Genomic DNA, 15,784 nt, shown 5'->3' on the forward strand with positions numbered 1-15,784 from the left:
GCAGTACTGAGGGAGCACTGCACTGTCGGAGGGGCAGTACTGAGGGAGCGCTGCACTGTCAGAGGGGCAGTACTGAGGGAGCGCTGCACTGTCAGAGGGGCAGTACTGAGGGAGTGCCGCACTGTCGGAGGGGCAGTACTGAGGGAGCACTGCACTGTCGGAGGGGCAGTACTGAGGGAGCGCTTCACTGTCGGAGGGGCAGTACTGAGGGAGCGCTGCACTGTCGGAGGGGCGGTACTGAGGGAGCGCTGCACTGTCGGAGGGGCAGTACTGAGGGAGCACTGCACTGTCGGAGGGGCAGTACTGAGGGAGCGCTTCACTGTCGGAGGGGCAGTACTGAGGGAGCGCTGCACTGTCGGAGGGGCAGTTCTGAGGGAGTGCTGCACTGTCGGAGGGGCGGTACTGAGGGAGCGCTGCACTGTCGGAGGGGCAGTACTGAGGGAGCGCTGCACTGTCGGAGGGGCGGTACTGAGGGAGCGCTGCACTGTCGGAGGGGCAGTTCTGAGGGAGTGCTGCACTGTCGGAGGGGCAGTACTGAGGGAGTGCTGCACTGTCGGAGGGGCGGTACTGAGGGAGCGCTGCACTGTCGGAGGGGCGGTACTGAGGGAGCGCTGCACTGTCGGAGGGGCAGTTCTGAGGGAGTGCTGCACTGTCGGAGGGGCAGTACTGAGGGAGTGCTGCACTGTCGGAGGGGCGGTACTGAGGGAGCGCTGCACTGTCGGAGGGGCAGTAGTGAGGGAGCACTGCACTGTCGGAGGGGCAGTACTGAGGGAGTGCTGCACTGTCGGAGGGGCAGTACTGAGGGAGCGCTTCACTGTCGGAGGGGCAGTACTGAGGGAGCACTGCACTGTCGGAGGGGCAGTACTGAGGGAGCGCTTCACTGTCGGAGGGGCAGTACTGAGGGAGCGCTGCACTGTCGGAGGGGTGGTACTGAGGGAGTGCTGCATTGCCATCTTTCGGATGAGACGTTGAACCGAGTCCCTGTCTGGTGGATGTAAATGAACCCACGGCACTATTTCGAAGAAGAGCAGAGGGGAGTTCTCTCCTCGTTGTCCTGGGGCCCAATGTATCCCTCGAGCAGCACCTACAGATTATCACACCGCTGTTTGTGGGATCTTGCTGTGCTGTGACTACATTTCAAAAGTACTTCATTGGCTGTGAAGCACTTTGGGACGTCGTGAGGTGGTGAAAGGTGCTGGAGAAAGGCACGTTCTTTCTTTCTGTGCCCCAGATAGGGGAGTGGGCCGCAGACCCAAGGGAAGTTCAGTCACCATTTCCACCCCCGTCAGGGCAGCTGCACGAGAACAGTTGTGACAAGTGTTTAGCCTCGGGTGTAACGGGAGACGTGTTCACGGCACAACTGAATAAACAGCAGGCTCTCGGAAACAGGAGCCCACCTGCCATTGTCTGGAGTATCCGCTTACCGTGGAGAATGAATACTTGGCCAAGGGTTAATAGCTTATCGCCCTCCGCGCCCCCCCCCCCCCTCGCCGAGGCCTCCTCCCGAGACCCACATCCTGCTGTGAACATCAACTTTCCCGGTCACCTGTTTATCTACTAATCACACCGGGGACACGGGGTGGGTAAACAAGCACCAACTCTCCCTCCCCCTCCCCCGTCCCACACCAAGCCAATCATATCCCTTTAAGAGGTATTCTCCGCACCAGGACAGCCTTTCAAGGGGAAGTCACACCATCAGGACCCCCTTATTGCAAAATGGTCTTCAAGTAATTAAAGGCAGAAAGAAAGAACTTCTATTTCTCCAGCGCCTTTCACCACCTCAGGACGTCCCAAAGCGCTTTACAGCCAATGAAGTACTTTTTGAAGTGTAGTCACTGTTGTAATGTGGGAAACGCGGCAGTCTATTTGCGCACAGCAAGCTCCCACAAACAGCAATGTGATAATGAGCAGATAATCTGGTTGAGGGATAAATATTGGCCAGGACACCGGGGAGAACTCCCCTGCTCTTCTTCCGAAATAGTGGCCGTGGGATCTTTTACGACCTTCTGACTCGGGAGGCGAGAGTGCACTGGGAGTGTCGGCCTAGATCGCGGGCTCGAGTCTCTGGAGTCGGGATGTATTTGCCAATTCCCTGTACGAGGCTGTCCGGAGCCTGGCAGGGCTTGGGGTCTTCTGGCTGGTAGCCAACAGTGAGGGGCTTACGTGAAGCGAGCCGCAGTCCTCTACATTCTGTGGCCACAGATGACGCAGTGAGAACCTCAGAGAGCAATGTCAGATAGCACACGTACAGTACAGGAGCCTTGCACGGGTCAAGGGGCTCAGCACACACAGCAAAAACAGATAATGATTACACCGCAGTGCAGTAGCCAGAGAGGTCAGTGGGTGAGAGTTCAAGAGGTCCACTACTCTCATCGGTGTCAGTGCAGTCGGAGGTCGGAATAGGTTAAGTACGTAAGTGATAGTCTGAAAGAAAAGCAAACTGTGAACGTTGGAAGGAGGCAAGAGGCTCAGTCGACATTGGAGAAGAGGCAGGTTAAACTATCCGGGGGGGGTGGGGGGGTCCTAGGCATTGCCAGGAACTGAAGATGAATCTCCAGAACACTGAAAAAACCCGGGAGAAAAATCATGGAAAAAATTGGGGGTTTTTTTCTCTTTGTTTTGCTTGAACGTTTTTATTTATTCGTTAGAAAAATATTTTGAGGAAAAGGGGCTGTTTGGCCGGGTGGGGCTGTTGGAGGCGGGAGATCAGGTGATGAAGCCTCCAGGAATACGGCCAAGCAGAGTTGGCAACGCCCACCTTCACTGGACCTGATAACGCTGAGCGAGGCAAAGAGTGGAGAGGCAGCCCGTGGGATTAACCATCCGTCGCACGCCCCCCTGTTTTACAGCAAATTATTTTCCCTAAAATTACTGGGGGTTTTTTACCTCTTCACGTGATTCCATTTTTTCTCCCTTGTTAACAACAACAACTTGTCTTTATATAGCGCCTTTAGTGTAGTAAACCGTCCCAAGACGCGTCACAGGAGCGTAAATCAAACAAAATCGACACTGAGCCACATCAGGAGATATTAGGACCGGTGACCCAAAGCTGGGTCAAAGAGGTCGGTTTTAAGGAGCGTCTTAAAGGAGGAGAGAGAGGCGGAGAGGTTTAGGGAGGGAATTCCAGAGCTCGGGGCCCAGGCGGCTGAAGGCACGGCCGCCAATGTTTAAAGCTATTGAAAGCAAAACTTAACGCCAGCAGTTATAAGACGGTTGATGAACTTTAGTTTGTGTAATAGCGGTCAGGTAAATGGCAATGTTTATATTGTACATCTGAATAATGTCCATGAGTTTTGGTTTTCAGACAAATTGCCTACTTTCCTACGAAAAGAAAATACTGCAGATGCTGGAAATCTGAAATAAAAACAGAAAATGCTGGTGATACTCAGCAGGTCAGGCAGCGTCTGTGAAGAGAGAAACAGAGTTAACGTTTCTGTTCTGACGAAGGGTCATCGACCTGAAACGTTAACTCTGTTTCTCTCTCCACAGATGCTGCCTGACCTGCTGAGTATCTCCAGCAGTTTCTGTTTTTATCGCCTACTTTCCTAAGCAGTCTGCTCATTCAGTATTGGAGCAGGCAGCGTCGGCCTGGCCTTGATCAAACCACTTCTGTAGCTGAATAAAAACAATTGTTTTAACCCCAACGAGTGACTCTGGTGCCCAGTTGTGAGAGAGAGAGAGAGAGAGATGAGCCTGTGGTTTAAAAATAACACACAGTGCTGAAACAACCCGTTCTTTTGTTGAAGGTAGAAATATCTTTTCCTCCTGTGACATCAGCATGGACTAGAGAGAGGACCTGGGCACCTTGCGAGTCTGTGCAGTCCAATACCGGGTGCCTCATTTACCCATTGAACCCACTCCGCTACCCGCTTATCAGCCCGGGCTGAGCTGCGGGTCAAGTGAAGGTCTCCCGTTACTGGGGCAGGCGGATTCAGGAAAGCCGCTGAATCCCGGGGGGTCGGTGGTGATTGCTGCTGATCTCCTGTCTGTGTCTTTTTTTTGTTTCTACAGAGACCTGAAGAATAACCTCATCAGCACCATCCAGCCCGGGGCCTTCCACGGGCTCCCGGCTCTCAAACGGCTGTAAGTAATTCCGATTCTTCCCGAGTCTGGGCATCTTCGCCAGGCGCCAACTGCCCCCTCTCTGCCCCCCTCTGCCCTTTTCATAGTTGCCCCCCACTCCACATTCTGGGAATGTCCCGTCTCGCTCACACATTGCCCTGGCCTCCCCCCGCAGACCCTCTCCCCGCGGACCCTCCCCCGAGAGACCCTCCCCCCGCGGACCCTCTCCCTGCGGACCCTCCCCCGAGAGACCCTCCCCCCGCGGACCCTCCCCCACAGACCCTCCCCCCGCGGACCCTCTCCCTGCGGACCCTCTCCCCGCAGACCCTCCCCCCGCGGACCCTCCCCCACAGACCCTCCCCCCGCCGACCCTCCCCCCGCGGACCCTCCCCCCACAGACCCTCCCCCCGCGGACACTCCCCCCGCAGACACTCCCCCCGCGGACCTTCCCCCCGCAGACACCCCCCGCAGACACTCCCCCCGCGGACCCTCCCCGCGCGGACCCTCCCCCCACCCCTCCACCCCTGCTCTACCCGAAGAGAGTTAGCAGCGAAACCCAGCCCTGCCTCACTTGCTGGAGAAAGGATTTGATTGTAAACAGGCCATTTTTGGTGGGGATAATCTAGTGGGCTTTTTGGATGTCCTTGTGAGGGGAGGGGGGTGATCCTGAATGACAAACAGACAAGATAAGGGGACCTGCGCGGGTTTAAAGATTCATCAGAGAATTCAGATAGGCGGTTAAAGGGACAGTACTGGCTCGGAGTGTGGGTCTAGACAAATGAATCGTGTATCCAATGGGAGGTCTGCCGTTAACAGACAGAAAGGCGACATTCAGACAACTTCTGTACCAGCTGCAAGAAACCCGAGGGCCTCGCCAGGGTGGCACGTGTTCTGTGCCAATCGTTCTTTGTTCTTTTTTTATTATTAATCAAACGTCGGCCCTTTTAAAATTGAGGCTCGGTTCCTGACCTTCGAAGTTGGCTCTCTCAGAACCTGGTCCTTCCGATTGGCTGGCATCTGAATTCTTGAATTGGGCACCGTGCAGATTCCCCTTCCCACATTCAAAAGGGCTCCTGTTTTATTAAAGTGGATTCCGTGGTGGGTGGGGGGGTGGTTGCCTGCGGACCATGCCTGCTCTGCCTCCCAGTGACCGGCTTGACGCATTACATTTCAAAAATGAGAACCCAGTTCTTTTATGCAAACTTGGGAGCATACAGGATCCTTGGCTTTATTAATAGAGGCTTAGAGGGCCCCAGCTGGAGCATTGTGTCCAGTTCTGGGCACCACACTATAGGAAGGATGTCAAGGCCTTGGGGAGGATGCAGAGGAGATTGACCAGAATGGTACTTCAGTGATGTGGCGAGACTAGAGAAGCTGGGGTTGTTCTCCTTAGAGCAGGGATGGTTAAGGGCAGATTTAATAGAGGTGTTCAAAATCATGAGGGGGTTTTGATAAATAGGGAGAAACAGTTCCCAGTGGCAGGAGGGTCGGTAACCAGAGGACACAGATTGAAGGTGATTTAAGGGGGAAAAACAGAGGGGAGATGAGGAGAAATCCCTGAGATCATCTTCTGAACCCTCTCCATGGCCTTGACATCCTTCCTAAATTAAGGCACCCAAATATGTCTGCATATTTTGATAGTGTGTCCCCTGTACCCAGATCCGAGAGAGAGAGAGAGAAGAGCAATGGTCCCAACACTGACCCCTAGGGGACACCATTGTTTACATTGCTTCCGTGGAAAAAAGCATTCATTAATCACTGCTCGCTGCTTTCTGTAACCAGCTTCCTCTCCATGTTACCGCACTCCCTTTAATACTGCGGGGGCAATTGTGACTTTGCGAGACAGTTCGTGTTAGTGAATCGGCAGCCCACTTTACGTCTCTCTCCAATCTTTGACTTCAATGGAAATAAAAATCGGGAGAGATGTCAAGCGGGCTGCCGATTCGCTAACACTATCTCGCCAAGTCAAAATTTACCCCCAGTTTACCTTAATTTTATAAACAAGCCTTCTACGTGGCACCTTATCAAGCGCCTTCTGAAAATCCATAAACACATTTCCTTTACCAACGCATTCCGTTATTTCTTCATAAAACTCTATTAAATTTGTCAGACACAACTTGCCTTAGAATCATAGAATGTTTACAGCACAGAAGGAGGCCATTTGGCCCGTCGAGCCCGTGCCGGCTCTCTGCAAGAGCACTTCAGCCAGTTCCACTCCCCCGCCCTTTCCCCGTAGCCCTGTAAAAAAAATTCCTTCAGATACTTATCCAATTCCCTTTTGAAAGCTGTGATTGAATCTGCCTCCACCACCCTTTCAGGCAGTGCATTCCAGATCCCAACCACTCGCTGTGTAAAAAAGTTTTTCCTCATGTCGCCTTTGGTTCTTTTGCCAATCGCCTTAAATCTGTGTCCTCTGGTTTTTGACCCCTCTGCCAATGGGAACAGTTTCTCTCTACTCTGCCCAGACCCCTCATGATTTTGAACACCTCTATCAAATCTCCTCTCAACCTTCTCTGCTCCAAGGAGAAAAACCCCAGCTTCTCCAGTCTATCCATGTAACTGAAGTCCCTCATCCCGGGAACCATTCTCATAAATCTTTTCTGCACCCTCTCTAAGGCCTTCACACCCTTCCTAAAGTGCGGTGCCCAGAATTGGACACAATACTCCAGTTGGGGCCAAACCAGTGTTTTATGCAGGTTCATCATAACTTCCTTGCTTTTGTACTCTATACCTCTATTTATGAAGCCCAGGATCCCGTATGCTTTTTTAACCGCTTTCTCAACCTGCCCTGCCACCTTCAATGATTAGTGCACATATACCCCCAGGTCTCTCTGTTCATGCACCCACTTTAGGATTGTACCCTTTAGTTTATATTGCATCTTCTCATTCTTTCTACCAAAATGTATCACTTCGCACTTTTTTGCGTTAAATTTCATCTGCCACGTGTCCGCCCATTCCACCAGCCTGTCTCTGTCCTCCTGAAGTCTATCACTCTCCTCCTCACTGTTCACTATACTTCCAAGTTTTGTGTCATCTGCAAATTTTGAAATTGTGCCCTGTTCACCCAAGTCCAAGTCATTAATATATATCAAGAAAAGCAGTGGTCCTAGTACTGACCCCCGGGGAACACCACTTGTACCTTCCGCCAGTCTGAAAAACAACCGTTCACCACTACTCTCTGTTTCCTGTCACTTAGCCAATTCCGTATCCATGCTGCCACTGTCCCTTTTATTCCATGGGCTTCAACTTTGCTGGCGAGCCTGTTATGTGGCACTTTATCGATTTTAGAAATCTGTGTTGACTGTCTTTAACCCTTGCCTTTATGGGTGAGTATTAACTTTATCCCGTATTATGGGCTCTAGAAATCCGAGGTTAGGCTGACTGACCCGGTTTATCCCTTTCTCCAGTTTTTTGAACAGAGGTGTTAGCAGCCTTCCCGTGCTCTGAATATTGGTCGATCTTTCTAACGTGATTTAACTTCCATATTCTGTTAAAATACGCTGATTTATTTATTAATTGTAATACTTTCTTTTAACCGCAGAGACCTGTCCAATAACAGAATCGGATGCCTGAACCCGGCAATGTTTCAGACCCTGACAAGTCTGACCAGACTGTGAGTATGGTGGGGCCCACACTCGGGCTGCTCAAGCCCTTGTTATTGCCCCTTTAAGTTCTGTCCCCGTGACGCGAGTTTAGTTCCCCTTGGAGCAGAGAAGGTTAAGAGGAGATTGAATAGAGGTGTTCAAAATCATCAAGGGTTTTGATCGAGTAAATAAGGAGAAACTGTTTCCAGTGGCAGGTGGGTCGGTAACCAGAGGACACAGATTGGCAAAAGAGCCAGATGCAACATGATGAAACATTTCTTTACGCAGCGAGTTGTTGTGATCTGGAACGCGCTGCCTGAAAGGGCGGTGGAAGCAGATTCAATAGTAACTTTCAAAAGAGAATTCGATAAATACTTGAAGGGGAAAAATTTACAGGGCTGTGGGGAAAGAGCAGGAGGAGTGGGACTAATTGGAGAGCTCGACCAAAGAGCCGGCACAGGCACGATGGGCCGAATGGCCTCCTCCTGTGCCGTTTCATTCTATATGGTGATTCCCGCAGACATCCTGCCATTGTCTCTGGGAGCTTGCTTCAGGCAACGCCTCCCAGGTGAATCCAGGCATTTCCCCTCAAGGAGGGAGGGTAATTGGGCGAGGGGTCAGCACAGCGGCCGATCTAAGAGCGGCACAGGGTGAGCGGGGGGTGGGGGGTGGTGCAGGGTGTCAGTAGGAGATTTAACACCTTTTAACCGGAGTCGGCGGGTAGATTTGGGACACTGAAGGAAGGGCCAAAAAGAGAAATAAAAGGAACAAGCTTTCATTTATAAAGCGCCGTTAACATCCTCAGGACGTCCCAACGCGCTTCACACCCAGTGAACTATATTGAAGTGCAGTCGCTGTTCTGTAGGGAAGTGCGGCAGCCAATCTGTGCACAGCAAGATCCCACTAACAGCAGTGGAGATAAATGACGGGTTAATCGGTTGTTACGGTGCTGGTTGCGGGATGGATGTTGGCCGGGACACCGGAGAGAAATCCCCTGCTCCTCCGATATTGCTGTGTGTTATTTGCCCTCTAGCGGAGTGGGACTGACGGACGGAGCCTGGGTTTAACCCGAGGAAGAAGCGACTTTTGATCTTCGAGTCGGCTACAAGGACCGCCCCCCCCCCCCCCCCCGCCCACCCACCCACCACTTCTCTGCGTCAAAATACTTTTTCAAAAAAATCTCCAGCCCAGCGAGGAATGTTTGATAAATCTCTCTCTGGTTGTCAGCATCACCTGTATCTCCAAGTCTTTGCCAATGTGTTGCTTCTGTTACTGTGTTGGAAATAACATTGGATTCTATCTCTTCCTTCGCGGGGCGAGGCTCCCCTTTAAAACTGACTTGAGATGGTATGGAACAAAACCAACAACAACTTGCATTTATATAGCGCCTTTAATGTAGTAAAACTTCCCAAGGCGCTTTGCAGGCAAAATTTGACAGTGAGCCACATTAGGAGATATTAGGACAGGTGACCAAAAGCTTGGTCAAAGAGGGAGGTTTTAAGGAGCGTCTTAAAGTAGGAGAGCGAGGCGGAGAGGTTTAGGGAGGGAATTCCAGAGCTTAGGGCCTCGGCAGCTGAAGGCACGGCCGCCAATGGTGGGGCGATGGGAGTGGGGGAGCGCAGAGTTCTCGGGGGGTTGTGGGGCTGGAGGAGGTTACAGAGATAGGGAGGGGGCGAGGGCTCAGAGGGATTTGAAAACGAGGAGGATTTGAACCGCACGGAGAGACAGACCCTGTGCTGCAGTGTAAACATTTCCTGTGTTAAATTGTCGCAGTTTCTCACACTGACCTGGGAACTTCTAACGGCTGGATATTTACACATTTAACAGGAATCTGTCAGGGAATATCTTCTCCACCCTCTACCCAGACCTCTTTGATGCCTTGATCTCTCTTAAAGTCATGTGAGTATGATGGCGATCATTCGAATTCCTGCACTTGTTTTCCTTTCCATCTTTCAGTCTCAGTCCCGGGCCCAACACTCATGGAGCCCTTACCTTGCCAGACCTTTTGCCTATTGAAGTCCAACGGGACTGTTCACCCAGACCTTTCTCTGCAACATCTTACTGTGACTGGTCAACTTGGAGCACATGTGTGAAGTCATTTCTGTTGCGTTTTCACACAGGTTGCGAAGAAAGAATTTGCAGTTATATAATTCCTCGGGGCATCTCAAAGCGCTTCACACAATGAAGGGTAGTCACTGTTATATAGGCGAATGCTGCAGCCAATTAGCGCACAGCAACATCCCATGTAAAGTTGGACTGAGTGGAGAGTCTCATTTGATTACTGGATATGTCCCGTAGGTGCATTAGGAGACGCTCCAGGAGGGTCAGGGAGATGGATACATTGCAAGGACCAAGCAGTGGGAGCATTCCCCTGCAACCATCCCATGGTACTCGCACTGGGTGCCAAAAGAAAAAGGCAATTTCCCCGGTGTGGGCACCATTCACTTTGGTGAATGCAAAAACTCACCAAAAATATCCCAGTGCCGTCACCCAGCGCTCCCAGGGTAGGTAGAGCACCGTCGGAGGCAGGGTAACGCTCCCTCTACTCTGCCCCACCAAGGTGTCTCAGCTCCACTCCCAGAATAGCCATTTCCCCCGTGATATTTTTCCCATTTGCCACATCAGCTGTCCTGCTCTGAGTGAGATTGTCCAGTTTGTGCCAATTTAGATGAGGGTTTATGTCCAAGAGTAACTGGACTGCGAGTGAGCCAGATAGGGCCCTTACAGCGAGCAAAGAGGACTTTAATCCCACCATTGGGTTCGAACACCGGGTCCAGAGGTGAAAGGACAGCCCCTAAAGCCACCGCACCACCCCATTTGATTTCTTTTCCTGCTCCGATTCCAAATGGGAAACTGTGTCTTTCGCTTTCAGTGATTTCAACAGCGAGTTCCTGATCTGTGACTGTAACATGCGGTGGGTGCTGAACTGGGAGAGGAACAGCTCGGTGCGAATCTCAGAGGAGACGGTGTGCGCTTATCCCAAAGCACTGAGCGGACAACCATTCAAAGACTTGAAGGAAAACCAACTGGTGTGTGGTAAGTATAACAACAACTTACATCTATGTACCGCCTTTAACATAGTAAAACGTCCCAGGGCGTTTCACAGGAGCGCGATCAGACAAAATTTGACACCGAGCCTCATAAGGAAATATTAGAACAGGTGACCAAAAGCTTGGTCAAAGTTTTTAAAAGTGTGTTAAAGGAGGAGAGAGAGGCGGAGAGGTTTAAGGAGGGAATTCCAGAGCTTAGGGCCCAGGCAGCTGAAGGCACGACCGCCAATGGTGGAGCGAAGGAAACTGAGGATGCGCAAAAAGCCAGAATTGGAGGAGCGCAGAGATCTTGGAATATTGTAGGGCTGGAGGAGTTTAGAAGGGGTGAGGCCATGTATAGCAACACCATCCTGTAGTGGAGCTCCAGGTATTTAGTGATTCCCTGAGGAAACCTTTACTGGGATGTTACCAGAAATGAGCAGTTCCAGTTATTGGGAGATTTGAGGCGTTAGTTATATTTTCACCAGAGTGCGGAAGTTTAGACGGTGACCTGGTAGATTATCAAGGGCCCTGTTAAGGAAAATAGTGAGAGATTGTTTCCTTTGGTCAGTGAGATGGTAACGAGAGGGAAGAAGTGCGAGGTAATCTCAAAAAAGAATGAAAGGGGAGGTTAATAAAAAAAGTTGTTGCACAGAATGGTTAGAATGTGGAATTCTCTGTCACAACCTCTGTCCTTTACGAAAGGAATTAGAGTGTTGCTTGAGAAAGAGGAATACGGACAGTGAGCGGGAGGGTGGGATTAGACTGGGTGGGATATTAAAGGGTGCGGGGAGTGAGGGGGAGAGTGGGATTAGACTGGGTGGGATATTAAAGGGTACGGGGAGTGAGGGGGAGAGTGGGATTAGACTGGGTGGGATATTAAAGGGTACAGGAAGTGAGGGGGAGAGTGGGATTAGACTGGGTGGGATATTAAAGAGTGCGGGGAGTGAGGGGGAGAGTGGGATTAGACTGGGTGGGATATTAAAGGGTGCGGGGAGTGAGGGGGAGAGTGGGATTAGACTGGGTGGGATATTAAAGGGTACGGGGAGTGAGGGGGAGAGTGGGATTAGACTGGGTGGGATGTTAAAGGGTACAGGAAGTGAGGGGGAGAGTGGGATTAGACTGGGTGGGATATTAAAGGGTACAGGAAGTGAGGGGGAGAGTGGGATTAGACTGGGTGGGATATTAAAGGGTGCGGGGAGTGAGGGGGAGAGTGGGATTAGACTGGGTGGGATATTAAAGGGTACGGGGAGTGAGGGGGAGAGTGGGATTAGACTGGGTGGGATGTTAAAGGGTACAGGAAGTGAGGGGGAGAGTGGGATTAGACTGGGTGGGATATTAAAGAGTGCGGGGAGTGAGGGGGAGAGTGGGATTAGACTGGGTGGGATATTAAAGGGTATGGGGAGTGAGGGGGAGAGTGGGGTTAGACTGGGTGGGATATTAAAGGGTACGGGGTGTGAGGGGGAGAGTGGGGTTAGACTGGGTGGGATATTAAAGGGTACGGGGAGTGAGGGGGAGAGTGGGATTAGACTGGGTGGGATATTAAAGAGTGCGGGGAGTGAGGGGGAGAGTGGGATTAGACTGGGTGGGATATTAAAGAGTGCGGGGAGTGAGGGGGAGAGTGGGGTTAGACTGGGTGGGATATTAGAGGGTACGGGGTGTGAGGGGGAGAGTGGGGTTAGACTGGGTGGGATATTAAAGGGTACGGGGAGTGAGGGGGAGAGAGGGATTAGACTGGGTGGGATATTAAAGGGTATGGGGAGTGAGGGGGAGAGTGGGGTTAGACTGGGTGGGATATTAAAGGGTTCGGGGAGTGAGGGGGAGAGTGGGATTAGACTGGGTGGGATATTAAAGAGTGCGGGGAGTGAGGGGGAGAGTGGGGTTAGACTGGGTGGGATATTAAAGGGTACGGAGAGTGAGGGGGAGAGTGGGATTAGACTGGGTGGGATATTAAAGAGTGCGGGGAGTGAGGGGGAGAGTGGGATTAGACTGGGTGGGATATTAAAGGGTACAGGGAGTGAGGGGGAGAGTGGGATTGGACTGGGTGGGATATTAAAAGGTGCGGGGAGTGAGCCGGAGAGTGGGATTAGACTGGGTGGGATATTAAAGAGTGCGGGGAGTGAGGGGGAGAGTGGGATTAGACTGGGTGGGATATTAAAGAGTGCGGGGAGTGAGGGGGAGAGAGGGATTAGACTGGGTGGGATATTAAAGGGTATGGGGAGTGAGGGGGAGAGTGGGGTTAGACTGGGTGGGATATTAAAGGGTACGGGGAGTGAGGGGGAGAGTGGGATTAGACTGGGTGGGATATTAAAGGGTGCGGGAAGTGAGGGGGAGAGTGAGATTAGACTGGGTGGGATATTAGAGGGTACGGGGTGTGAGGGGGAGAGTGAGATTAGACTGGGTGGGATATTGAAGGGTATGGGGAGTGAGGGGTGTTGCGTCCGTGTATAATAAGACACAGACTGCGGAGAACGGTACAACAGGTGTTTACTCAACGTGGCTCACACTGCAACTGATCTGTACAGATTACTACTCAGTGTTATATACAGGTGTGGTCACTGCCGGTACTGCAGTATACATGAGCTGTAAAACATAGTTCCCCCCTTAAAGGTATATACATCACAATTCCTCCCATTTTAGATTAACAGTACCATAACACTCATTTAGCAATTAAATATCAAACTAATTACAATTAACACTTTTAACATGCAACATTAGCTGAAAATAGTCTATTTATATATTCAGTCTTTGGGGAGGCTTCCTGATCCTTTCTGGATAGCGCCTTTCCCGAGTGTCTTGCTCTTGGTGTGGAGGCGACTCTGGCCCCCTGTCGTCGGTTGGTTCATCAGCTTCCGATGCTATTGTTTCTGGGGTAGATGCGACCTGTACGTCGGGTTCATCACCAGGTACGTATGGGCGAGGCATGGGGTTGACTTGTTCCTGTGACTCTAGGATCTGGTCAGCATGGTGTCTCACGATGCTCTCCCCAACGTCCACTGTGTACATTAGTGGGCCCTGCCGTGTGCATATCGTTCCTGGCTGCCATTTTTCTGTTCGGTAGTCGCGGGCCAAGACTGGTTGCCCTACATTGAAGCTCCTTGTTGGCTTCTCATGGATGTGCTGGAATTGCTTACTCTCAACATCTCTTCGTACGTTTGGTCTGAGGAAATCCAGGCGAGATCTTAACCTTCGGTTAAAGAACATCATGGCTGGAGCCTGGTTGGTGACTGCATGTGTCGCATTCCGGTAGGCGAACAGGAATTTGTCCACCTTGTGCTGCAGCGGAATGTTGTCATTGTACATAGCCTTTATTGCCTTCTTAAAGGTTTGTACGAACCTCTCAGCCAATCCATTTGTGGCTGGATGATACGGGGCCGATGTGTAATGCCTTACCCCATTCTTTTTCAAGAACCTCCGGAACTCTTCGGACACAAACTGTGGTCCGTTGTCGGAGCAAATCTGTTCTGGCAAGCCATTCCTGGCAAAAATGGTCCGTAGGACTGCAATAGTTTTCTCCGTGGTGGTGGAGGACATTTTGATGACCTCAGGCCATTTCGAGTGCGCATCCACGGCTATTAAAAACATTGAGTCCATGAATGGACCAGCAAAATCAATATGCACCCGTTGCCATGGAGATGAGGGCCACTCCCATGGGTGTAGAGGGGCCTGTGGTGGTGCATTTTGGACTTTCTGGCATCCTGAGCAGCTCTTGGTCAGGTCCTCGATTTGTTTATCGATTCCCGGCCACCACACATAAGCCCTGGCTAGGCTTTTCATTTTTACCCCTCCCAGATGACCCTCATGAAGCTCATTGAGCACTCTATCCCTTAACTTGGGTGGAATTACCACTCGGGAGCCACACATCAAGGTCCCCCGGCACACTGACAGCTGTTCTCTCCTTGTCGAGAATGCTGGCAACAGTGAGTCGTCATGTGCTGGCCATCCCTTCACCGTCAAATCATATACCCAAGACAGTGTCGGGTCATTTCGGGTTTCTTTTTCGATACAAGCGTTAGTTACCGGTAGGTATTCAACTATAGTCGAATGGAATATTTCGACAGGATCCACTGCTGGTGCTTCCTCCGCAGTAGGCAGTGGCAGGCGTGATAGCCCATCAGCATTTCCATGCTGTTTCTTGCCCTTATATTCAATCTTATAGTGGTGCGCCCCTAGAAAAAGTGACCATCCTTGTAGTCGTTGCGCAGTCATCACCAGAACGCCCTTCTTTGGATTAAAAATGGAGACAAGAGGCTGGTGATCAGTCAGCAAGGTGAATTTCTGCCCGTGCAGATAGTGATTGAACTTTTTCACTCCCCACACTAGGCTGAGGGCCTCCCTGTCAATCTGGGCATAGTTACGCTCGGCTGAGGTTAGTGATCGTGACGCAAAGGCTATTGGCCTCTCTGAGCCGTCCGAGAATTTGTGCGACAGCACCGCTCCAATGCCATAGGGTGACGCATCACATGCCAACCGAATTGGTAATGCCGGGTTGTAATGGGCCAATACCTCTTTCGATGTGATTAGTGTTTTGCTCTTCTGGAAAGCTCGTCTACATTCGTCACTCCACTTCCATGGCACCCCAGTTTGCAGTAGGGTGTTCAGTGGGTGTAGTATTGTAGACAAATTTGGCAAGAACTTATGTTAATAGTTTACCAGCCCGAGGAACGACCTCAGTTGTGACACATTTTCTGGTGCTGGAGCCTTGACTATTGCCTCAATCTTCTCTGGGGACTTATGTAACCCCTCTTTATCGATAACGTGGCCACAATCCGAGGTCTGTTTTCTTAAAAACTCGCATTTGGGGCGGTTAGCCCGGAGCCCATATTCCTGCAATCTAGTGAGCACCTGCTCCAGGTTGGCGAGGTGATCACTGTCATTTTCGCCCGTGACCAGGATGTCGTCCAAATAACACTGGGTCCCTGGGATCCCTTGCAGGACTTGTTCCATTGCCCTCTGCCAAATAGCCGGAGCTGATGCTACCCCGAATACCAGCCGGTTGTATTGGTAGAGACCTTTATGGGTGTTGATTGTGAGGTATTTTTTTGATGCTTCTTCTACCTCCATTTGCAGATACGCCTGGGCCAGATCAATCTTAGTGAAGCGTTTCCC

The 15,784-nt window shown here is 51.2% G+C and overlaps 1 protein-coding gene across 1 annotated transcript in view; it reads left to right on the forward strand.

The window, feature by feature from the left end:
* The window catches only part of adgra2 (adhesion G protein-coupled receptor A2), a 246,628-nt gene that overhangs the window by 148,280 nt on the left and 82,564 nt on the right, over nucleotides 1-15,784 (forward strand). Inside the window, exons 3-6 of the mRNA XM_085970888.1 lie at nucleotides 4,012-4,083; nucleotides 7,604-7,675; nucleotides 9,474-9,545; nucleotides 10,519-10,682. Coding sequence (XP_085827014.1) covers nucleotides 4,012-4,083; nucleotides 7,604-7,675; nucleotides 9,474-9,545; nucleotides 10,519-10,682 — 380 coding nt within the window. The remainder of the gene's footprint in view (nucleotides 1-4,011; nucleotides 4,084-7,603; nucleotides 7,676-9,473; nucleotides 9,546-10,518; nucleotides 10,683-15,784) is intronic.

Source organism: Somniosus microcephalus, chromosome 30, assembly GCF_052327205.1.
Source record: "Somniosus microcephalus isolate GS21.2 chromosome 30, FLI_Smic_1.0, whole genome shotgun sequence".
In the NCBI taxonomy this organism is placed as follows: domain Eukaryota; kingdom Metazoa; phylum Chordata; class Chondrichthyes; order Squaliformes; family Somniosidae; genus Somniosus; species Somniosus microcephalus.